Source organism: Podarcis gaigeae (assembly GCF_964106915.1).
Source record: "Podarcis gaigeae genome assembly, chromosome: 2".
NCBI classification, from domain to species: domain Eukaryota; kingdom Metazoa; phylum Chordata; class Lepidosauria; order Squamata; family Lacertidae; genus Podarcis; species Podarcis gaigeae.
In genome coordinates this window covers 63646458-63670572 of record NC_139679.1, presented here as the reverse complement: position 1 = coordinate 63670572, position 24115 = coordinate 63646458, and the positions used below count along the sequence as shown (strand labels likewise).

The window sequence follows — 24115 nt, the reverse complement described above, 5'->3', positions numbered from 1 at the left end:
TCAGGTAGTGTGTGGCATTAGGGCACATATGGCCATACAAAGCTAAGTCCAGTGTATGTGATAGCTCCTCCTCAAAAAGAGGAGGAGGTGTCTGTAACTCAGTGGTAAAGAACATGCTTTATATGCAAAAGGCCCCAGGTGGGCTTGGGGAAATCCTGTCTGAAAGAGCCTGGAGAGTTCCTGCCACACATTGTAGACAATGATGACATAATAGAAGGTTTGCATGTCTGCCCCTCCGCTCTGTACTTCAGGCACTGGATGGGTTTTATCCAGCTAAGTTTAAATGAATGGATCTAAGCTAGCAATGCCCATTAACTGCAATGGGTTTACTCTGCATTGGATACAACCCTACATTCCAATGATTATACAAATTGTGTTTACATGTAGGATGATTTCTACACATGCTCACACATCTCTCCCTGTCCTCTACCCTGGCAAGTGGCAAGCAAGAAGCATTTTCAAAGTGCAAAGCAGGGCTAAAGAGGGGTGTGGCCCAATGAGTGCCTCAAGGGCCAGATAGAGAGGCCTGGAGGGCCACATTTGATCCCCAGACTTGAGGGGTCCCCCATCCTTGACTTAGTTGTTAGGCCACAGAACGTAGCGGCAGCTTTGGGAGAGCTATTCTGAGTGAAAATATGTAGGCTAAAAACTGCAAACGAATAGCTAGGTGACTATCAAGGGGGTGGGGAGATAGATTAGATAGGAAGAAGATAGTTTATGGGATGCTAGGCCCTGACCCTGAGGAATTCATCACTGCTTCGGTGAGGAAGGGAAAACATGAGTGGATCCAAGTGACCTGTCCTAGACATTAGAGCAGCAAGACACAGATTCATTGCACACCTCTCCACATCAAACAGAAACCTCAACAACACTGAGATTCTCAGCAGAGTTATGCTGAGTTCACTGCAATGAGATGCTAAATGCATCTGGAAGTGCCAAAGTGCAACTTTGTGCAAAAGTTCAGTGGTCTGCTTCCTTGCGTTCCCTCCATCTTCCTCCACATGGGGGGGGGGTGAGCTGGGAGGCTGCCGCTTCATTCACATCATAGACTCTTCTTCATCCTCTTCAATTTCTTTATCTACCTGAAAGGCTATATTCTCGTAGCTGGTTATCCCTCCATATTTCCTCATATGGACCATCAAAGGTTTAGGTGACTGGCTGCCTGCCAGAGTAGCCACATACATGCCAGTTCTGTTCTCCTCCAGGGAAGGACCCCAGTCCAGGGTTGGCCTGCTAGCTTGCTGGATTCTCTGCAAGTAGAAGGACAAACAATTACAGGAGGTACCATGATGGACATCCAAAAGAATGTCCATCTTTGGGAGTCCAAAATTGCTATGATACTGTCCAAAGCATTTCTATGAAAGAGCATGGAAGAACATCTCCAGAACTCCCAAGGCATTGCCAATGAAGTAAACCCAAATAGTGATTAGTGTTTGCACAGCCAGTAAGGTTGATGAACACAGAGCACTGGTCTTTGTTCACTGTTAGTGTTAACTTTTTAACTCCAAAGAAGTTATCAGCACCTGTGGAGGCAGACAGTTCTGTCAATTTCACAGGGTGCCCTGACTGTTCAGCAATGCCCAGCAAATATTCAATATAGTCTGAGATTAGCAGCAATATCATGTTCTTTTCTGCAAAGTAGAAGTGCAAGGCTCTGCTATTTTTCTACAGATCTTCATATTGGTTCTATGTTTGAAAATATTTCAAGTTTATGCAATGCACATATACACCACTAGATGGCAACCTCTGCCCCAGCAATATAGAAACTTGACATTATTAAAAGCTATTTAAACGAAGTAATTCAAATGAAGATAGAAAGTGGGTGTACTGTTGGTATTTAGAGTATCTCTGGAAAGTCAATTTTTTGAAGATTTGATGGCAAGGAAAGTTCCTTTGCTTTCTCCACACATTCTTTTTAAATGGCTAAATAAAATGAAACTGACAACCAGTTGTCCTCTAGCAGAGGGGAATGATTGCATCCTCATTCACTGTACCTAATGGTATGACCAACTCTGTTTAGACAAAGCATTAAACTGAGGCTAGTTAAAACAAAAGAGAAAGCTTCCAATCTTCTCCTTGTAGCCACAATGGTCATATAAAGTAGACCTAAAAGGTGCAAAAACAAAGATCCCATGAGAAAACAGACTCTCCAAGTGTCCCTGAAGGAGCGTCTCCATCCCCATTGTTCTACCTGGACACTGAGGTCCAGTGCCGAGGGCCTTCTGGCGGTTCCCTCACTGCGAGAAGCAAAGTTACAGGGAACGAGGCAGAGGGCCTTCTCGGTAATGGCGCCCACCCTGTGGAATGCCGTCCCACCAGATGTCAAAGAGAACAACAACTACCAGACTTTTAGAAGACATCTGAAGGCAGCCCTGTTTAGGGAAGCTTTTAATGTCTGATGGATTACTGTATTTTAATATTTTCTTAGGAGCTGCCCAGAGTGGCTGAGGAAACCCAGCCAGATGGGTAGGGTATAAATAATAATTTATTATAATATTATTATTATCCCTATTTTCCAGGGACAGTCCTGGATTTACAGAAACTGTCCTGGTTTCTGATTTGATCCCAGAATGTCCCGCTTTTCCTGATGACATCCCTGCTTTCATCAGCGAAATGTTGGAGGGTATGAGAAAACAAAGAAAATGACCCCAGAAGCTGCTTACCTGCCAGAGTGTTCCTTCCTCCTGGAGCACAGCAAAAACCATCCCCGTGGGGATCATCAGGCAGGAGATGATTCCCATCAGGATGCCCAGGATCTCAGCCCAGAATGGAAAACGATAGGATCCATTATACTCTGATGGTTCATACTTGATGATGCTGTACACCAGCAGAGCCTGAAACAAAGAGTGTCATCATAGAATTGCACGAGGCATTTCCCCTTCCATTTTGAGTCAGCTGTAGGGAGTGCTGTCCTACAGATGAACTTTTAATCTCAGGAGGTGTAGGACAAGACCCTGCTAACAGACCAGGGGAGAATGAGATGAGCTGGGGGAAATGATTCAAAACTACCACCTGGCAGAGACTGAAGGTTTATCCATACCTCCGCCAAAATCTGCAGCGCTGAATCAGAACAAATGGCAATCAGGTTTTCTGCAGATTGCTATTTGTTCCACATAGCACTAGCACTATTTGTTCCACATAGCAGCGGGGCAAATACAAAAGTGCTCAGACCCATGCCTAGAACGTGTAGGACAAGCGGAAAACCATTTGGACGTGTTCTTTCTAGGTACAGGGCAAGCAGAAATGTGGTCAAGCCTTTAATCAGTCTGTACTTTCTATTTGAGAAGCTTCCCACTCTCTTGTGACATTTTAGATGGTTTTGATGAGGGTATTGTCCAGCTGTGGATATTGGAGCATATTTACCATCATTGTCACTGGAGACAGGAACAACCAACAGGCTTTGAAGTATATCCCTGGCTTGAAACCCAGCATCATATGAATGTCACGACAGAATCTCTTCATGCCTGCAGAGAACAAAATGATGTGTAAGAAATGGGATATTAAATCAGCTGTTTTCCATTAAATCATTAACGGCACAACCCTATGCAAGTTCACTCAGAAGTAAGCCCCACTATGGTTAATGTGGCTTGTCCCCAAGTAATAATGCAAAGGATGGCAGTCTAAGGCTATCTGGGAGTAAACTCCATCAAACACAGTTCAACTGACTTCCAGAGAAGCAATTTTTAATGGTACATAAAGATGTGTGACTTACCCACAAAACAAACAATAGTACAAATGTATTCTGCAGAATACATTGTTTTTAAAATGTTAAAACTTATTTATATGTACTGTATTTGTTGCATTTATTATATATTAGTGGTTTTGAAACTTTTAGTTGTAGTAACAACAACAACAACAACAACAACCACCACCACCACCACCACCACCACCACCACCACCCTTGGTGCAGTATGAAAGCCAGGGGTGGTACAATTCTAAGTTATCATTTTAACCACTGCCACATGCATCTTGAGATGTTGCAGATCTTATTGGCAGTCTTACTTACCCCACAAAAGCCAGCGTGTATCTCTTTGTATTTATCAATGTCACTTTAAAAATCTCAACACATACTCAGCAATTCAGAATTGAATGTCTACACTGTTAGTGTATCTCGTCTTACCATAGACACGTGTCACCACCAAGCAGGTGGTAATGACCACTACCATGAGTCCAAACCCAGCGCTATAGTCATCCAGCAGCACCAGCCAATACATCCCACCCTAGAGAAAAGAAGCAGTGAATGGTCAAAGCCTCTATCAAGACATGGGATTGTCAACTCTGTGAGTTTACTTGTGTCAAAACATCCTGTTCTACAGGCTAGCACCAGCATTTTAATAACCTGAATATTTAGGAAGTATGAACTGGGGGTGTCACATACCAAAGAAGTCACTCTAGGAATTTCATGGGCTCATTCTATCAGGGCACAGAAAACACTATGATTTGCTTTCTGAATCACAGCTCAAATTACAGGTGGAATTCTACTGAGTCCTGTCAGCACAAGGATTTCTGATTGCACAACAGGACATTCCCCTCTTGTTTCCCTGTGTGTCCCTATGCCCTCCCCAAATCTGCTCCAGAGGGTTTGGGGAACCCCTAGAACATTTAGGGAGGGCACAGAGAGAGGAAAGAGGGAGAACACATCAATTGCCCCTGTAAATCCTCAACTTAAATGATCAACAGAAAGGTCTGGCTGCTGCAGTCTTGGACTGTCCATTTTGCTTACCTCTGTTGTGAGGATGAGCCCCATCAGGAACATCACAATACAAACGACGCCTGAGAAAAAAGCCTTCTTTGGCCGCAGGTAATATGGGAATTCATCTGTCACCGCAGTAACAATGGTCTCTAGAAAGGCAAACTGCACACAGATAATAACAGATGCTCTCTTGTACTGTAAGCCATAAGCACCATTCGCTTGAGGACATATAGTTCAAGTCCTTCCTCACAGCAGAGTACACTCTTACCTGACTGTCCAGGCCAAGAGTCAACAGCATGAAGAAAAAAAGGAAAGACCAGAAAGGAGAAAGAGGAAGCATTGTCATGGCTTGTGGGTACACCACGAATGCCAAGCCTGGACCTAGAAGACAGGCAAAGGAGGAGGAGAATCACAAGTGGGATACAGCTACAGGCAAGAAGATATTACTGAGAGAGAGTCAAGTTTCATGGCTGTAGACATAAGGGCAACTTACAGCAAGAGATGTCAGGAAAGGAGAAATGTCACAGAAACAGTCTAGAGTTGGCACAGAGCAGTGTTTCCCAACTGGAAACGGTTTCCAGTCCCTGAAGTACTACTTGGTTTCTGGACCGTATTTTTTGAAAGCCAAGGCTCAGGAAATAAGTTGTTAATACCCTAAATCACAACTTAGGATGCTTCAAGACATGGAAGATCTAGCAGAAGCCAATTGTTGCTGTTCTGATTTAAGCTGGAAGTGGAACACTAACTCCGCTTTTAGATTTCTAACAACTGCTAGCAAAGTGAGCAGCCCCAGATATTGGAGGGTATGTGTAATTTTACTGTGGAAGGAGTTAAATAGTCCCTTTCTCTCACCATGATCACAGTTGCAGTTACACCCTACCTCACCTTGTGTGCTGTAATTTAAAGTGGGAAGGAAGAAAAAAAAATGACATAAAAACAATGTTTTTTAGAAAGGGAAGGGTTAAAGCAACAGAGCTGATTCCTAGAGGAGCAATATAGACCATAAAGGGGAAACTACCTAGAGCATAATTAGAAAATGGTCACAATACTCTAAATTTCCCAGAATAGCTGTACACCCAGAGGGAAATTATCCACTCTGTGTGTGTGTTTTATGTGTGTGTTTATAAAAAAGAATATTCTTAGCTCCCCTCAAAATAAGGAAGCCAAAAATTTAAAATGTAAAAGGAGGACGTTCTGTTCACAATGTCCTGCAGCCTCAGAAATCATTTGCAAGCCAATTTCATTATGTTGCATGCAGACATGTAATGCTTGGAAGACCTGGTGGATAATACACACACTTGCACAGAAGATGGAGGGAAGGAATGTTCAGGCCTTACCTGCTTTGGCAACTTCCTGAACGGGGACGTCAAGTTCTTGGGACATGTAGCCCAAAACAGAGAAGATGGCAAAGCCAGCCAAGATACTGGTGATAGCATTGCCCACAGTAACTATAAACGTATCCCTACAGAATAAAAAATACAAGAACTGGATCAGCAGTCTCTAGCATCATGAACTGGCCATTTGAGACCCCACAGCAGTGGTGGGGAGCCATTTTCAGCTCAAGGATCACATTCTGGCAGTCACATGTTAGCAGTAGGCAGGACTAAAAGTGGGCCGTGTGAATGCCACCTGTGAACAGTAGGCTACTTTCTGCATGCACATGTACACACACACACACACACACACACCACCACCACCAAGCAAGAAGAATGATTAGACTTCAAGGACACATTCCAGGCAGGCAAAAAGATGTAAAGAGATTGCAGAGCACAGCTGGGAAGAGGTGCGGCTCAGGACAGTGTATGGTCTGTGAAGATTCCCTGGGGCCAGACAGAGAGGATTGAAGGGCCACATTTGGACCCTGAGCCAGAGGGTTCCATCCCTGATGTACTGAGTTCGAAGGCAAGAGGAAGGAAAGGATGACACCACAATCAAATTAGGCTGCCATACTTGCCATCTATTGGGATCTAAGTTGGGGGTTCATATCTTAGAAAATGCTACTCTGCTGTGCTTTGGGTTTACATGGAAATATCGAGAGATATGTCACCTATAGAAATATGAAGGAGCATATGTTTTGCTGAGGGTAAAGAGCAGAAACAGAGTTCTCATGGGATCTTTATGCTGATTTTATTTGAATTCCATGATGAGCTGGAATTCTGTGTGGTTGTGCCACAATAAACCTCCTTCTGCACAAACATTTCAGCAGAACCAGAACAATTCACTCTCTCCTCCCTGCCCTATGCTGTTTTTGGGGATCTCCCAACATCCCTCAAGCCAATTTTGGGGGGTGTAGGGGAAGGAAAGGGTGGGAGGCCCCATTGTGCAAGCGGAAGTCTTTGCATAGAGCTTTCTCTGATGGGGCAGGGCTTGTTGGGTGAATCTCATCCTTTGCCTTCATTGTCACAAAGCATCCATTAGAGGGATGGTGGGGAGCCAGGGAAAAGGTTGACTGATTTAGTCTATGTTCGTTTCCATTGTACGTTCCCACTTGTTTTCTGGTAGTTACGTTTTGTCTCCTTCCTCTTGCCACATCCATCATTCACCTGCTACTCTATACAGCCTCCATTCAGGGATAATGGAGTGTTGCTAACATCCATGATGCCATGGATGAGCAACCACCTCTGTATGTTCCATCTCCATGCCATGTTACACTGAAAACATGTACCTGTAAATGTTCTGGTGGAAGGTGTTATATGATGCAAAGGTGAGAAGTCCCCCAAATCCTACCCCAAGAGAGTAGAAGATCTGTAAAGCTGCTTCAATCCACACCTGAAACAGTGTTTGAAAACAAGAGGTAAAGGAGAAATCTGCTTTGAGTGACAAAACAGTCCATTCATCTGCACAGTGAAGCTTTTTCTAAGGATGATCTAACCAGCTTGAAAGCATACCAGCTTCGAAAGCATAGGTACTGCTGCAGTGGGAAGGTAAACAGCATTTCCGTGCTCTCTGGCTTCCATCACAGTGTCCCGTTGCGCCAGAAGCAGTTTAGTCATGCTGGCCACATGACCCGGAAAGCTGTCTGCGGACAAACACCGGCTCCCTCAGCCTGAAAGTGGAAATGAGCGCCGCACCCCATAGTTGAATTCAACTAGACGTAACTGTCCAGGGGTCCTTTACCTTTACCTAACCTCTCATAACAACAAAACATTAAGGAAGAACTTTGCCAAAGCACATCTGCCAATGTATACAATTTTAATAAATTATAATAATCTGCCAGTGTCTGCACTTATTCATTAATGAAGTTAAATGATCCTAAAGTGTTTCTGTACATCTCCTCATGAAGGATGCATGCTAATTTCTACTTTGCACTTTATAGCAGAAGTAAAGGCAGTAAACACATGTTATACTTTTGCTTTTTCCTCTAATGCACAGGAGAACTCTGTGTTTCGATTGGACCCACCTAAGTGCATTTCTAGAGTGTGTGCAATACACGTAGTAGATCTCAGACAAGTCAATGCATGGGAAGGGGCCTTGGCTCAGTGGTCCAGCACATGCTGTGTACACAGAAGAGCCTGCATTCAGTCTTTGGCATCTCCACTTACAGGTTTAGGAGCAGGATCTGGAGAGCAGCTGCTTGTCAAAATAGGGAACAATGGGCTAAAATGAGAAATGAGGCTCAGTATATATATATATATGAGCCACTTTATATTTTCATATAAATGTTTCATATGAGGGAAGTGAGTGATGCTGATGGAAACAAGGGGGCTGGAAATGGATAAGTTGTCTTTGATTTTATAGGGGGAGGTGCTAAAATACACAACTGCTGTTTATGGTAGCAGCAACACATTTAATATAGTATGCTGCTCTGGTCTCATGATGTATATTTTGCATGGACAGATCTAAAATGCTATTCTTACATAGCATTGGAATGTCTTGCTTTTCAATTTTATTTTTGCAAGGGCTGTCCTACTTACAAGTGGGGTCCAATTAAAACCTGATTGGCCTACCCCCCCATAAACATTCTTCTAAAAGGAAAGCCTTTTCCTTCCTTGTGCATCCCGCCAAGCTTGAGGAGCCCCCTGCTGCACACATCTGCTCTGAACATGGCGAGCACTTGTGTGTGGCAGCTGAAAGGGCAGGTCTATGTAATTAAGCTCCACTCTACAGTGAAATCACATGGCATAAACCTCACCTTGGGAGACAGTAGCAAGTCAAACTGTGGTGTGAGATAGAACTTGATTCCTAACCAGGCTCCTTCCAGGGTCACACCTCGAATCAGGAGCATGATCAGGATGAGGTAAGGAAAGGTAGCTGTGAAATATACAACCTGCAAGAAGATAAAGGCATTTGATTGAAGCTGCAATGGTTCATTTCAGTATGCATAAGAAAATATGGAGATGGTGGCTGTCTACAGGACAGCTCTGTAGAAGTCTTGCAGTGTTCCACAGATTATGCAGAGTGGTTGTCATGTACCCATAATGTCCAACCATTGTGGTGTATTGGTTGGAGTGTTGGAATAGGACCTGAGAGACTAGGGTTCATATTGCCACTCAGCCATAGAGCTCACTAACGTATCTAATAAGAGTTATGTGAGGATAATATAGAGAAAGCAAAAGTGGTGTATGGCTCCTTGAGTTCCTTGGAGGAATGGAGGAATATAAATGTAATAAATAAATAAATCCTCTGCATGTTGCAAGAAATTTAGAGTTAGATCAACCCCAAGAGATGATTGTCCAGCCCACCACCCCTCTTGCAAATTGACTTGAGTTTGCTCTTACCATCAAGACATTCCTCCTAGTGCAGCTGGGTTGGGGGTACACATGGTTATTGTCAGATAATGATGCCAATTGTGCGAGGGAGGAGACTGGAGCTGTACTTGTTGGCCCCACCAGCTCTGTTAGGTCTCCTGTAGCCTGTCCTGTCTCCCTCCATGCATCAGAGGGCTGAGCATCTGCAGCTGGGAGGCTGCTTTACTTGCAGAGCTCCCCATACAATTTAGAACCTTGACAGCAAATTCTAAAATGTGTGGGGAATGTCCACATGTAAAGCCAATCACCCCCCCCCCATTCATACACATTAAGCCCCAGTGTATAGAGGGTTACTGGCTGGGCCACCGCGAATGCAATGGAGGGGAAGAGGCTAACCATTGAGTTTAGCTAATAATTCCAGAACAAGCATTGCTTCAAACACACTAGTGCTTGCTGCCGATTCATACTTTACCTTGCCAGAGGATTTGACTCCCTTTAGGATACATAGGTACACAATGACCCAGGCGAGGAGAAGACACAGGCATAGATTCCAGCGGATCCTCCCAGGATCGCCAATCCCCGAGCTCTCCTGGATGTGCAGGACATAACGACTAGGACAAAAGGGAGGGGGTTAATGGACAGGAGCATCATGTCTCTCTTAGTACAAGGGAGGGCAAATCTGCCATAGAAAACCACCTAATTTAGGAACATAAACTGGATTGGGCCAAGGGCCCCAAAAGAGCTGGGGATCCCTGATTTAGAGTGTTCAGTTGTCAATCAGGTCCAATATGGTCGTCAGTGGTCACCTAAACATTCCCTGGCCTATTGTACTTGCCTCCAGTATTCCTCACTTGGGCTGACAGTGTTAGAGATGTTGAAGGGGACACCGCCATTCCCCGTGCGCATGATGTGGTGGTCCAGGCACAGGTCTGTGTTCCACCAGTTGCCGCAGTACTGCCAGGGCAAGTTTTTTGTCAGCGAGGCAAAGAGGTAGAAGAGAACGTAGGCGATGATCATGTTATAGTAAATGGCCACCAAGCAGACAATCAGGATTGTGGCCATGCCAACACCTGAAAAGGGAACAAAAATGGAAGACAGATTAACATAACGGCAACAAGACTCAAACAGCTCTTTGGGTGCTGCTTATATGCTGCACTGTTCATAGTGAACATTTCCATGCCAGAAAATCTGAGTCAGCCATAACCACATAGGCTGGCACTTGACCACTGGAGAAGAAAGCTTCATTTGCTTTGGTTACATGATTATGTACAGAGGATGGAAGAACCAGGCTATTCCTGGTCCATGTCAGTTTTGCATGTCTACATTCATAAATCCATTTTGCCCTATTTCTGAATTAATCTACATTTAAAAAAGAAATCCAAACTAAAATTTACATTTAGACACATTTTCTCAGAAATTACATAAGTACATGAAAATAGCTCTGCTATCTAGGCCACATCCTATTTTCACAGTGACCAACCAGATGCCTTTGAGAATCTTGCAAGCAGGAGTGGAGCACAACAGAGCTCTCCCCTCCTGCAGTTTCCTGCAATTAGTATTCAGAGGCATACTGCCTCCTACGGGGAGGCAGCACATAGCCACTGTGGCTAATAGCAATGTCCTTCTTGAATTTGTCTAATCCTCTTTTGAAGCCATCCAGTTGGTGGCTACCTCTATGCATTGCTAAGGTTGCTTCCAGATTTTGAGGAGGGGAGTTAATACACAAGCAGGTTATTAAGATATTGAAAACAGGTGCTTGTTTTACCTCTTCTTCCTGGAAAGGGTAAATCTGGATTAAATGCCATGCCAGGGGAGAGGGGATGAATACAGGCAGGATACTGCAAAAAACATGTATACGTGAGACACACCAACACCACACTACAGTGGTACCTCGGGTTAAGAACTTAATTCGTTCTGGAGGTCTGTTCTTAACCTGAAACTGTTCTTAACCTGATGTACCACTTTAGCTAATGGGGCCTCCTGCTGCCACTGCCCTGGCGGAGCACGATTTCTGTTCTCATCCTGAAGCAAAGTTCTTAACCCAAGGTAATATTTCTGGGTTAGCGGAGTCTGTAATCTGAAGCGTCTGTAACCCGAGTTACCATTGTAAACACCAGTCTGGAAGCACCCTAAATATATTTTGTCTCAAACTACACATTTCTATATGCGCTTTTGCAGAATTTGAAAAACTATGAAATCCCAAGGGATAGCTGCATTCCAATCTGCACATTCATCTGGGAGGTGTGGATTGTGTCTGGCTGTACTGGAATTTGCAAGGGACTGATTCCTCAAGCATCCCTATCCATTCATAACTATCCACACCAGTAATTTTCATCCTGGCTGTCACATTTGTCACCATCTCTAGTGTACCCTGTTGCATTTAAAAGCACACAAGCCATGTGAAAACACTGGCCTCATTGGGGTTGTTTCTTATGCAACTCGGAGCTTGAGCCTGGACCATTAAAACTCTGAAACAATGAGAGAGAGAGAGAGAGAGAGAGAGAGAGAGAGAGAGAGAAAGGCTGCCTTCTCTGTGCCTCTCACCATTCAGCTTTACTGATCCCTTTGTGTACCATCCATTCACACCCATAGACTCCTATGTTCTAAGCTTGCTCCATGATGAGCGGAGACAGTGGCAACAGCTGCTGCTATGCCTTTTTGCTACTGACACAACAGACTCTGGTTTTATAGTTCTCAGCAGAAGAGAGGGAGACAGAAACATCAGGGAAGCTGAGAACTGCCTTGCATGCACACATACCTTTAAACAGAGGGCTTATCTTCCAAACAGCAAGAGGCCCCAAGCTGGAGAACTGGCCCAGCGACAGCTCCATGAAGAAGATGGGAATCCCACAGATCGCCAGCATGATGAAATAAGGAACAAGGAATGCCCCTGTAGGATAGAAAATTGTGACACAAGGCACAGGGGGCATGACTGGATGTTGGGCAAGGAGCACGGTTAAATGTGAGCACCTTGTTATATAACTTCCCTATGTAGCATAGATTCATTGTGCTAAAGGGATCTTGGAGGTCATCTAATGCAACACCAGCTCAATGTAGGAGTTACAGTGCAGGCTGCAACTTTAATCTAGATTGAACATTTCTATGGAAAACCCAATAGGTTAAAACAAAAACTGGAAACAGTAAATGTGGATTAAGTGAGAATGAGAGTGGGGAGAACGGGACGGTATTTTGGTGTTATTGTGTGGATACTGCAAAAAAACAACAACCTTGCATGCCTGAGCAACGCCAAGTCTACAATAGCTCTCTTGATTTCCAGTTACTTTAAATGTATGTGCAAATGCCCATGTTGCCATCTGAGAACGCTATGACTCCAGTATTGGAGGTACACCCTATCATAATAATTTGCTTGTGATGGAACCATAGTTCAGTGATAGAGCACATGCTTTGCTTGCAGAAGGTCAAGAATCATTCCTTAGCATCTATGGTTACAAAGATGAGGAAATAGGTACAGTAATAGGAAACTGAGATGATCTGGGGGACTTAGAGCAAGGACTTTAAGGTGAAAGCTGAATCTAAATGACTTGACAAGATCACTGGAATGACTGCGGTTCAGCCAAGAACTCAATTAAATCCCCATAGTATCCTAATCAGTGGATTAAAATGGGGGGAAAAACCTAAAACATCAAAGACTATCTACATGTCACATATTTTCAAATTTGCATTTTTGGCAGCTGTCTGAGATTCACAAGATTTTCTGTCAATTCAAAGGGTTCAGTTTCTACTCTACTGAAAGCCAGCCAATTTTGTCAAAGAAAAACAATTCCACCCACCATTCTTAGAAAAGCAATCTGAAGACACTATTCATCAAACACTAACCAGAAGATTCAGCTAAGCAAAATCAAATGATTTCTCTGTATTCTGTCAGCTTTCTGGGACCGACACCCCTATGGCATAAGCAAAACACTGATAAGGATTTACAGTGAATGGTTAGAATCTTCTTGTTGTTGTTACTTTTCTCCCCAGGAGAGAAGATGGTATCTCCAGGAGTGTGCTGCCCTTTCACATCCTGAATTCATGCAAGCTGCACTATGTACTGACTCAGAAGGATGTATGCCTCCTACTGATTCATCAGCGTTGCTTTCGGAAACACACAGGACATTTGACAGAGGTGCCTGGCATCATGCTGAAGCCTGCTTAAGAGTAAACAGTTCATATGGCATGGCAGCCAGCCCCTTGATAAATGTGTCCTTAGTTGTATATCCCAGGACACCATAGGGGTATAGGAAATGGGTCACAGAGGACTAGCACCCATGAATAGGATACACAATCTTGGGACCTGTGCCTTTTCATCCAGCACTGAGCTGGAGTGAACTACAGGAATTTGAGTTTTGTATGTTTAGGTGTTGACTTTCTGGCAGTTTTTGTTGTGATCACCCCGTCCCCATTTTGGTTTTGTAAAAATTAAAGGGACCATAGCCTAGGCAGATATTCTTTAGATACCACTTCAATATCACTTGTGTCCCTGGTGTCTGTCTTTTTTGAAAGAAAATAAAACACTCCACCCCCCCTGCCCTGCATTTCAGAGATGCAGGTGTGCCTGTCATTTGGGGTGGGCAGTGTAGGCTTCCACCTACCAGATCAGTGTCTTGCAAGCTGCAGAGAGACAGTAACTCAGCAGTGTCCCCAGGGTGCTTGTACACCAGCCAAGAGCAAATGCACATCCAACCCAGGGGATTAGCACAGTCGTTTGTGACTCCAAGCTGAAGCTGATGCTGGAAATCAGGTGTCTGCTTGGTGTGTTTCCTGAAGTTGGTTGTGGCTACAGGCAAAGCAGCAGCATTGGGGAGTCCTTCTGGGCCATGCCTGCATTGCAGTTGCTACTGTGGGAGTTGCATGCACACACACCTCCTACCTGACGCCAGTTTTCAATATAGAGATGCAACCCTCCAGCACAGGATGTGGCAGGAGCCCACAAAAGCCCTAGTAAGAAAAGCCCAGGGCTTACCTCCTCCATTTGTGTAAGCGCGGTATGGAAACCTCCAGACGTTCCCCAGTCCAACACAGTATCCAATACAGGACAAAAGGAAATCCAGCTTGCCTGTCCAATTCCCTCTGTCTTCAGGGTACTCAATCTCCAGGTCACCATCTTCTTGATCGCTTGGAGTCATTAGCAAGTCTGGAATCACTGGCTGACAAGGGGAAGAAGTGAGGAATTAAAGACAAGGTTGTTGGAAGTAGACAGAAAGAAATGCAAGGGAAACTTCAGAGAGCAAGGGGAAATTATTATTATTTTTTTAAAGAAAAGGGTTGATAGAAGCTAGATGGTGGTATATGTCTGTAATATACACACACAGGGGTGGGCAACCTGTGGGCCTCCATGTTATTGGACTACAGCAAACTTAGGGGAGCACAACTGGTTCAGTCGCACGGGGCATGGTGCCTCAGGGGTGCCCTCTGGGGAGCCTAAGAGGTGGAGGGGCTCCGAATTTTGGCATCACACAGGGTACCCCTGAAATTTGAAACACCAAGAGATCTGCCACTGAGTGACCGTAGCTTTCATCATGGCTGCCCATACTGCTTGGGGTTGATGGGAGCTGCAAGGAAAGACTTGCATCTGTCATGAGCTGAGAGTCCATCTTCTCAGCCTCAGAAGTCCACAGCAGGAGCTGTTGCTTTATACAGAGCCAGCCCATTTGTGACCTCCGGTTATTGTTGGGACTGCAGTTCCCATCTTTCCTAATCACTGGCCATGGCAGCTAGAGTTGATGGAGGTAGACTCCAACATCATCTGGAGAGCACCACATGGTCTACTCTACACTGACTACACTCTCTGGAGGTTTGGTTCTAACAGACGTTTTCCCCAGCCGTATTTGGAGATGCTAGCAATTGAATCTGAGATCCTCATCATGCAAAGCTTATGCTCTGGCATAGAGCTACACCACTTCTCCATGTCCAGTCCTGCTCTCCCGGCTTGCATGATGTTTGTCAGGGATTAATTTAGCCCCTATTGCACCTGAATCACACCCCTGGGCCAGCGATAGCTAACATAGTGCCCTCAGACGTTGTTGGACTCCAACTCCCATCATCCCTGACCTCTAGTTTACGGAGGCTGATGGGAATTGGAGTCTCATAACTCCTGGAGTGTACAACATCAATGAGTACATTGGCTACCTCAGCTCTGGCCCAACAAACCCTCTTTGGTTTGCCAAGTTAAAAAGCAGCAACCCATCATCTCGCTGGCTTCCATTGCCTCATTTAAGAACTGTCTGCCTAGCTAAGACACTGGCTGAACTAGTCTGACTTAAAAATGATCCTCCCTTGACATGGCTTCCAAATATATTTTCCCAACGCAAGAAGCTGCCTGCACCTGGTTCTTAATTTAATAAAAAGAGAGGCGACGGGGCTCAACCCTATATGGAAACCACACACTCTGACTTGAAAGCTCTCCCTTAAAATCCTTGACATGAGGGGACAGGCTCTGGCTACTCAGCAGCGATTAAAAGGTTCGCTTGCCGAAACTCAGGAGAACTATTTGATCTTTATTATTAATTCATATGTTCCTTGAAAACAGCCAGAGCACCGGTGAGCACTGGCCCAAATTAAACGCTGGTTCTCCTTTTTCTCTCCAATAGGTGCCCTTTCCTCTCCCACAATAGGCTACAGTTGTAGCAATGCTCCTCTTGTTCAGTTTCCATGGAGACAAGTGAAGAAAGTGTTAGTTGTTGAGGAAATAATGAAGCACAGATTTACCTGCCATATGTTTACATGCTCTTGCACTTACATGCGCACATATCTCTGCTCAGACCCAGCCATACAAACATGTCTGTACGTGGGCAAGCTAATATCACACATATGTGAATAACGTGTATCCGTATACAGACCTCAAAGACGCAATTATATATTTTTATTTCTTTATTACCTTTATATACCACCTCTATCTTCCAAGGATCTCAAGGTGGTGTACATGTTTCTGCTTTAGACTAAGAGATGGTGACTGGCCCAAGGCTTCATGGCACATATATGAACATGATACCCAGAGAAACTTCTATATATCTTAGTGCAAAAGATGCCTATGTATGTACATGACATATCTGTAACTCATGTGGACAAGTACATTATCATGTTCATGCACTCGCTTTCTCACATACACACTTACATTTATAATAATCTAGACCTAACACATCAAAGCAGAAAGTAACTATATGGACAGGACAGTGCCAACATCTGTAGAAATGAATATAACCAGGGAAAATCTACTAAAAATGCCCTTCATGGTACTGTATATTTTTCCAGGCACCATAATAGCCATTCATCTGTTCACTGAACACATTTATATGCCATTAATTCTCCCTAAGGCTGTCAAAGTGATTTACAATACAGCATTTTAAAATCTAAAATATATTAGCAACGTTAAGCAGCTACAAGATAAAATATAATACAGACCGAAAGCTTCCTTTAAAAAGCTTCTCACTGATAAGTGAGCAAGTGAGGTAGCCATATGGCTCTTTCTGGGGAGGTCATTCCACAGTCTAGGCTCCACCATCGGAAAAGCCATCTTGTGTCACCACCTGCCAAATTTCAGGCAGCAGGAGGACTACCAACAGAGTGGCAGTTGAACAGAGTGCTTGAGCATGAGCAAAAGGAAGAAGGCAGTCCTTAAATCAAGCTGGCTCCAGATCATTTAAGGCCTTAAGGTTAAGACTTCAAATTCAGCCTGGAACCAAAATTCATGTTGGTACAACTGGAGTATCACTGGGATGACAAAGCATCATACCAAGGCAGCTGCATTTTGAAGCAACTGAAGCTTTCAAGTGCTTTGGAAAGGCAGCCAGCCATGTATGGAACATGTTACAATGATCTAAACTGGGCATAACAGGGGCTTGAAGAACTGGCCAGGTCTTCTCCAGCTAGGAACACAACTGGTGCATCAGCCAATTATGCTGAAAAGCGCTTATGGTCACTGAGGGCACCCAGGAGCATTGCAGGAACCAGTAAACTTCCAAAAGTGTCTACGCGATCATTCAGGAGATTGCAGCCCCAACCAGATCAGAATGATCACCTAATTCAGGGTCAATGGAGCTTCAAACCATGTCTTTTCCCATGCCCATTATCTGATTTAGTTTCCCTGCACTGAACTCCTATTTCAGGCATAGGCAAACTTGGCCCTCCAGATGTCTTGGGACCATAGCTGTCAACTTTTCCCTTTTCTTGCGAGGAATCCTATTCGGAATAAGGGAATTTCCCTTAAAAAGGGGGAAACGTTGACAGCTATGCTTGGGACTACAACTCCCATCATCCCTGACCACTGGTCCTGTTAGCTAGGGATGATGGGAGTTGTAGTCCCAAAACATCTGGAGCGCCAAGTTTGCCTGTCCTATTTGATGAAGAGGTCATCTGTACGTGGGCTACCATCAGTGCATGTTCAATGGCTATCTCAGATGTACAATATCTCAGCTTAACCACGGCTTATATTTTCAAATCAGGAGGAAGGTGGTTTAAGGGGAAATGCATTGAACAAGAGAATTTCTCAAGAAACTGCAGGATACAGATGGGTTTCAGCCAATATCTTGTGTACTCAGTTTCACTGTTCCAGTAGTGGGAGTGCACTGAAGCTGGAGTAAATGGTATCCATGTGTACACATCCTAAGTCTCACCATTACACAATGTAAACCTCCAGTTTCTAAACCTCTTGCAGTAACGGCTTATATTTTTCCAGGATTTTTGCTGAAGCAATTAGATTTTGCAGTCATTCCCTTGTAAGAAAAAGGAGTGGGGCAGCACACAGAGAAAGTAGGACAAACTAGCTGGGTGCAATAGATCTGTGTTCTAAAGCAAGTTGGGGTGGGAAATTGCCTTTAAAATAAGCGGCAAATGTATTTTAAAAATGCTTAGCTGAGTAAGGTGTACAAGGAAACTATTATGACTTTTTTCTATTAATATAATAATAGTGTCTGTGTGTGCATACGTGTGTGTATGCACTTAAAGCAGTACATTTTAAGGAGGTTTTCTGTTTTACGAACAATTTTAACTGATTTTATCCACGGAATTACTTTTGTAATCTTTATGTACATCACTTATACAGTGGTACCTCGGGTTAAGAACTTAATTCATTCTGGAGGTCTGTTCTTAACCTGAAACTGTTCTTAACCTGAAGCACCACTTTAGCTAATGGGGCCTCCCGCTGCTGTTGCGCCGCCTCTGCACGATTTCTGTTCTCATCCTGAAGCAAAGTTCTTAACCCGAGGTAATATTTCTGGGTTAGTGGAGTCTGTAATCTGAAGCATATGTAACCTGAAGCGTATGTAACCCGAGGTACCATTTTATACTTCAGTGATTAAGCAGTATATAAATAGCTGAAATTAAAAAAAAATCATTTCAGCAGGCATTGTAATACTTTTCTAAATACATATATATATTACATTCTGTGCTGTCTGAATAAAATAAAACCTTACATTTTCCAGAACACTTCTTTTTTGGAGGGTTTTTTGAAAATAAAAATAAATGCCTTTGTTTTAGGAAACATGTTCATTAAATAAGTCAAAATCCTTTAGGGGTTTTTTCTAGCACCTGCTTGGCATGAAATCAATGTTAACTAGTAATCTTTAGAATGTTAGTTCTAATAGATTCTCTTAAACCCCATTTTCAGCCCACATTATGGTCCAAACTATTTACCTTTGATTGCTTAATCTCTCCCTTCTACCCGCCTCCTGCCATACTCTCCTTTGTCTAAATGCCCTTCATCATCTATGAGACTACTATGAGTAAGAAGACTCTAAGCTTAGTCCTTGGTTATTGTTTTCTTCTCAGTGTCAGTATCTCAGGTGCAATGAATCAACCTATACAATACTTGGCTCTCTCTCTTTTTTTTAACTGCCCCAAAGCAAAGCAGAGGCATAGTATGAGGAAGGCAGTTAACGGACTAGTGTTTATGTGATATCCAGCCACATACATAAATTACTGTGTGAAAATGTCCACACCACAGCTTATAGTCACTTGCACACACTTTTGGACTCAAGGGAACTTGCTTGCCAAATATGTACTTAATTAAGATGGGAGAGGGGAAGGGTGTCCACAGAGCTTGAATTTTAGCCAGGGATCCCTCTATTTGTCTATTTATATGCAGCTATTTTGTAAGTATATATATATCAAGGTGGCTTACAACAAAAATACACAAAACAATACAGTAAAAAGCATATTAAAAAGTTAAAAACAGAAATTAGTTAACCAATGTGGAAAGATGTATTCTTAATTGACTGCATAAGCCTAGTGAAATAGAAAAGTTTTCAGCAGGTGTTGAAAAGTTGGAACAGAAGGCACCAGCTGAATCTCTAGTGGCAGAGTGTTCCACAGGACTGAGCCAATGACATGAGAGGCTTTATTTCTTGTTGTTATCAAGAAGGCCTCATACATTTGAGGACGACCAACAATGTTTTAACTATGGTGTCACAGGTTCTCGGCCAGATGCCCCCATCAACCGTACGGCTGTTGTGTTCTGCACTAGTTGGACCCAAGGGCAGCCCCATAAGGTGCACGTTACACTAATCCAGCCTGGAAGTTACCAGTGGCCAGGCTATCTCTGTCCAGGCAGGAAGGCCATAGCTCTATGGCTCAATCCTGGAACCTATATACTATGCCATGGGATGTCTGAAGAAAGAGTATGCCTCTGAGCATATGTAGAGTGCATATATCTAATTCCTGAGAGCAGTTTCTAGCACCTGGCTTTCTACAAATTGAGCTCCGGGAAGGGTTAATGAAGGGTTATCCCACAAATGAAGTTATATGAATCAGCCTAAAGTTCATTCTGACAAAGACCCTACCCCATTTTTTGGCCAAGGCCAGTTTCAACTGAGTGTGATCACTGTTATACTTTGGAGTGACATGTTTGTCTCTGCGTGCTACAATCTGGTACTTTCTTTAGAATCCTGGTGGCATTCTGAGCATCTTTGCTTTTCCTTTTTCTTAGGCAGCCTTCTGTTCCTGAAGAAAAAAAATTCAATCATACACACCATCGCTTGGAACAACAAATTGAGGCAAGAAGCTTTTCTTCCCAGGCTGCAAAGTTTAAGCATTGTGGTTAATCTATAATGCCAAACTCTGCTGGGAGACTGAGAGACTCCAGCACAGGTTCCTCAGCAGGAAATTTTTAACAGCTTTCTGCCATTCCCTTCTCCTGTCCTTTGGACAGCTAGGTATTCTATGAAGGCATCCTCAAACAGAAATAGTTCAGAGTAGAAAAAACAAGGGCCGAATCAGAGTGGGAGGGTGGGGAATAGTTCAGATAATTGAAGGAACAATGGATAAGCTAGCTTTGCATATATAAAAAAAGAAAGTATATGGTGACTATTGTGGTAAAAAGGCAAAAAGGACAAATATTATTCCAATACACACCAGATAAATGTGATAGACTGCTTTTGGAATATGAGAAACATTTCTTAGAGTGTGTGTAAGCCCCACAAAAGCCTTTATTTTACTGATTTAGGTCATCAGTTCCACATCACACTCAAGAACACTGAGAAAATCCCTCACTTTAAGAAATGCATCTGTGCCACATCTGAGTCACAAGCTGGCAGCTGGAGAAATCAACAGACACCCCCCCCCCGAAACACTTCAAAATGAATATTTTTCTCCACAGTTTTGGGGAGTGTCCCATTTTGTAGACCTTGACTTCAGATCTGGTTGGAACCAGATGTGATATGTAGTAGCCTCCCCTTACTCTACATTAGCACGGTGTAATGATGCCGTATCTTTCATTTCCTCAGCTACACATTACAGGGAGAGAGAAGAGGGACCTTAGCATTAAGTTACATTTATGTGAGAGGTGTGTGTGTGCGCACATGTGCGTAAAAGAGAGGGCTTAGCTCTGTTGTAGAGCAGTTGCTTATGATATTAAACTTCAGTCTGAAGCTGGTTTAATACCTTGCCTTGTTCTGAAGCTGCTGAGATATTATTGTCTGAACCCCATCAGTGTGCATGCCACACACAAAAGTTGGGGGGAAAGCAGACATGAGTGTCCTGGGGATTAGATAAGTTCATGCCTCTCAGAGGTGTTCAGATCAATTGGTTGAGGCTGCATGGCGTCTCCACCACTCTGTGCTGGTGAAGGCTCATTACTTGGTGAAATGGTGGTACTTTCACCTACTTATCCAGCACCACTAGCCCAGAAACAAATTGTTTTTCATTTCTCTCAAAATTTGGGATGGGAGGTAGAGACCTGGATGGGAGGTGGAGACCTGGAGACGGTAGGAAGCCACCTTGAAAGTCACTAGAGCAAAACAAGGCTCACTGCTTCATCAAAATCATAGCAAATCCCTATTTAAGCAAGTATTCCCCATAGCTCCTGACTTGAATCTTCTGCTGCTGTCTTAATGGGATTGCTTTATTGTGCATTTTGACTGTGGATTTTTATTCTAATGTTTTGATTAAATTGTTTCATTGCGCATTTTAATTAGGGGGTTTTCTTGGAGGTTGTAACTTGTTTTTTAAAAAATTTGCTTTGCCTGCTACCTGCTGCGATGAGAGAGCCTTTTGGTCCAAAGACTAGCACTAGCATCAGATTTAGGGTGGTGGCGAGCCAAGGGGGCTCAAAACTTAGAAGAGCCATTTTGGGGCGCCAAATGTTGGCTTCACACAGCACGTCATATTACAAAATATTACCAAAGTCCACCCCTGCTAGCACCAGTCAGAAACAGGATGGATGGCGTTGCTTATAGACTACCTATCCCTGCAAATCTTGTGAACTTTCTCAGACAGCACACTCTGAATGGTGGTTGGAGTCGTGTGGGATTTTCTGCCTCAAGGGACAAAATAACTTGGCTGGCCTTGAACTGGGGTGGGGGGCACTGGGTGCTATTTGCTGCTCTACCTTAATTTGCTGCAAAATGTCTTGGAACAGCCAACAGTGGAGTCAGAAGTGGGAGATGTGGGGAAGGATAATAAATAAATGAATAAACATTAATACATTCATATCCCAGGGTGGCATACAGCACATGGTCCTCCACTCCCACTCCATTTTATTCTCACAGCAACCCTATGAGGTAAAATTAGGTTGTAACTGGCCCCAAGTGACCTTCATGGCTGAGTGAGGATTTGAACCCTGCTCTTTCAGGTCCAACCTGGCACTCTAACCACTATGCCACACTGGCATGCTTATGTAAGAGATTCTGCCTGGGTGATGTAAAAGTGGGGAGGGGAAAAGAATCACTGCCAGAAGAAGGCTTCCCAGGGGGAAAGAGGGAGGAGCCAACCAGGTGATGCAAGCCGAGAGGGAGCGGATATGGAAAGAAGCAAAGAGGGGCTTGATAGACCTGCCCCGGTTTCCTGCTCCAGGCATGTCCGATGTCAACATCTCCTGTCATCCTGGGCGCTCTTTCCCTTTTAGCACCTGTTGCACATAGGATGCAGTGGGAGGACAAGCACTGATGCAAACACTACAGGGGACTTGCAATCCTCTCTCTCCCCACCCAATTCTTCCTTCCCTAAATCCCACCCCCAGCCATATAGCATGCATCATCCCCTGGTGGAAACACCTGCCTTCCAGAGGAAAAAGAAACACCTGCGTGATGAGGCTGGCTGGTGAAAAGCGGGTGCACTCAAGTATAGGCACAGCCCCCCCCCCCCCGCTTGCTAATTAAAGAGAGTGAGAAGAGCTGGCTGTGCAATGACAGACAGACAGCCACCCCCGGCCTCCCACCTGCCCCACCTGCTGCTTCCTGGGGTCCTGCCAGGGGCAGAAGGTGTCGTCTCTCTCCACCTTTAGCAGCAGACAACCTGCTACTCTGAAGGGTCTGGGTCCCAGAGGAAGCATCCCCTGCCAACCTTACCTTGGGGAAAGGATAAAGGGACTGTGGGATGTGCAATCCTGAGCCTGGATTGTTTTGCCATCCAGAAAAAGGCACCTGCTACAGCTCTCTTCCCCTGATACACGCACACACACACTTTCCCCTTTTGTGGCATCTAATTATGTGCCTCCGGTACAAGCTGCTCGCTGCCTCCTCGTCTTACCTTCTGAGGATGGTGCTCCTGGTTCTTCATCGTGGAGTCGCGTTGCTATGCACTCCTTCTCCCTCCCTGCAGTTCGCTTGTTCGCACTCTGGCTCTTCCACTTGTTCCAGAGATGCGCTCTTGCTCTCTCCCCCCCCCCTCTCTCCCTCCCTCTCCCTCTCCCTCTCTCTGCAACAATAGGGAAGACAGAAGGACCATGCAGATAAATAGATCAGCAAGTGAGCAGGAGAAACCTTCCCTTTTTCTGTATCTTTCTGTCCCTCTCTGGACCAGCACCGAGTATGTTGTTAACATTAGCTAGCTAGAGAATGAGGCAGAATGAGAGTGAGCTGCCAGGGAGGGCTAGCAGCAGCAGGTTGGCTGTTTGGCACACAGCTCTGCTTCGGAGTCAGATGGAGATTGCAGGCTGTGTCAAGCAGTAAGTGAAGAGGGGACAAATGCCTGGAGCAGGAGGTTTGCCAGCGGCTAACAGGACTTTTTGTCTTTTTGTATACAGAAGCAAGTGATGATGCCTCTCAATACCTGTTTCTGGGGATCAAGCAAGATGCTGGGACTGTTGCTTCCATGTCTGACTTTGATGATTTCCCAGAGTCATCTTGGTATATTTGGGGAACATGACACTGGACCATAGCTCAGTGGCAGAGCTCAATCCTTGACATCTCCTGGAAAAGGCTGGGAGGGAACAATCGCTGGAACCCTAACCAGTGTAGGAAACACTGAACCTGACAGACCAATGGTCTCATTCAATACTAGGCAGATCCCCATGTCCTAT

General features: G+C 44.3%; 1 protein-coding gene across 1 annotated transcript; it reads right to left on the bottom strand.

The window, feature by feature from the left end:
- Positions 1 to 311: 311 nt before the first annotated feature.
- SLC6A7 (solute carrier family 6 member 7) lies at positions 312 to 23485 on the bottom strand. The gene is made up of 14 exons (XM_083728684.1): positions 23344 to 23485; positions 14348 to 14531; positions 12140 to 12271; positions 10217 to 10451; positions 9854 to 9992; positions 8826 to 8960; positions 7359 to 7462; positions 6031 to 6155; positions 4962 to 5074; positions 4724 to 4855; positions 4121 to 4220; positions 3364 to 3464; positions 2664 to 2834; positions 312 to 1250 (listed from the first exon to the last, which is right to left on the bottom strand). The coding sequence occupies exons 1-14, from the start codon at positions 23371 to 23373 to the stop codon at positions 1038 to 1040; spliced, it is 1914 nt and encodes a 637-aa protein (XP_083584810.1). The 5' UTR covers positions 23374 to 23485; the 3' UTR covers positions 312 to 1037.
- Positions 23486 to 24115: the final 630 nt, after the last annotated feature.

Excerpts from the sequence above, each read along its gene's own strand:
- SLC6A7 (XM_083728684.1), bottom strand. The coding sequence starts at position 23,373 with ATGAAGAACCAGGAGCACCATCCTCAGAAG. Across the intron at positions 8,961-9,853 it reads GAGTCAAATCCTCTGGCAAG|GTTGTATATTTCACAGCTAC; the intron begins GTAAAGTATGAA and ends ATCTTCTTGCAG. Across the intron at positions 3,465-4,120 it reads GGTGGTGACACGTGTCTATG|GCATGAAGAGATTCTGTCGT; the intron begins GTAAGACGAGAT and ends TGTTCTCTGCAG.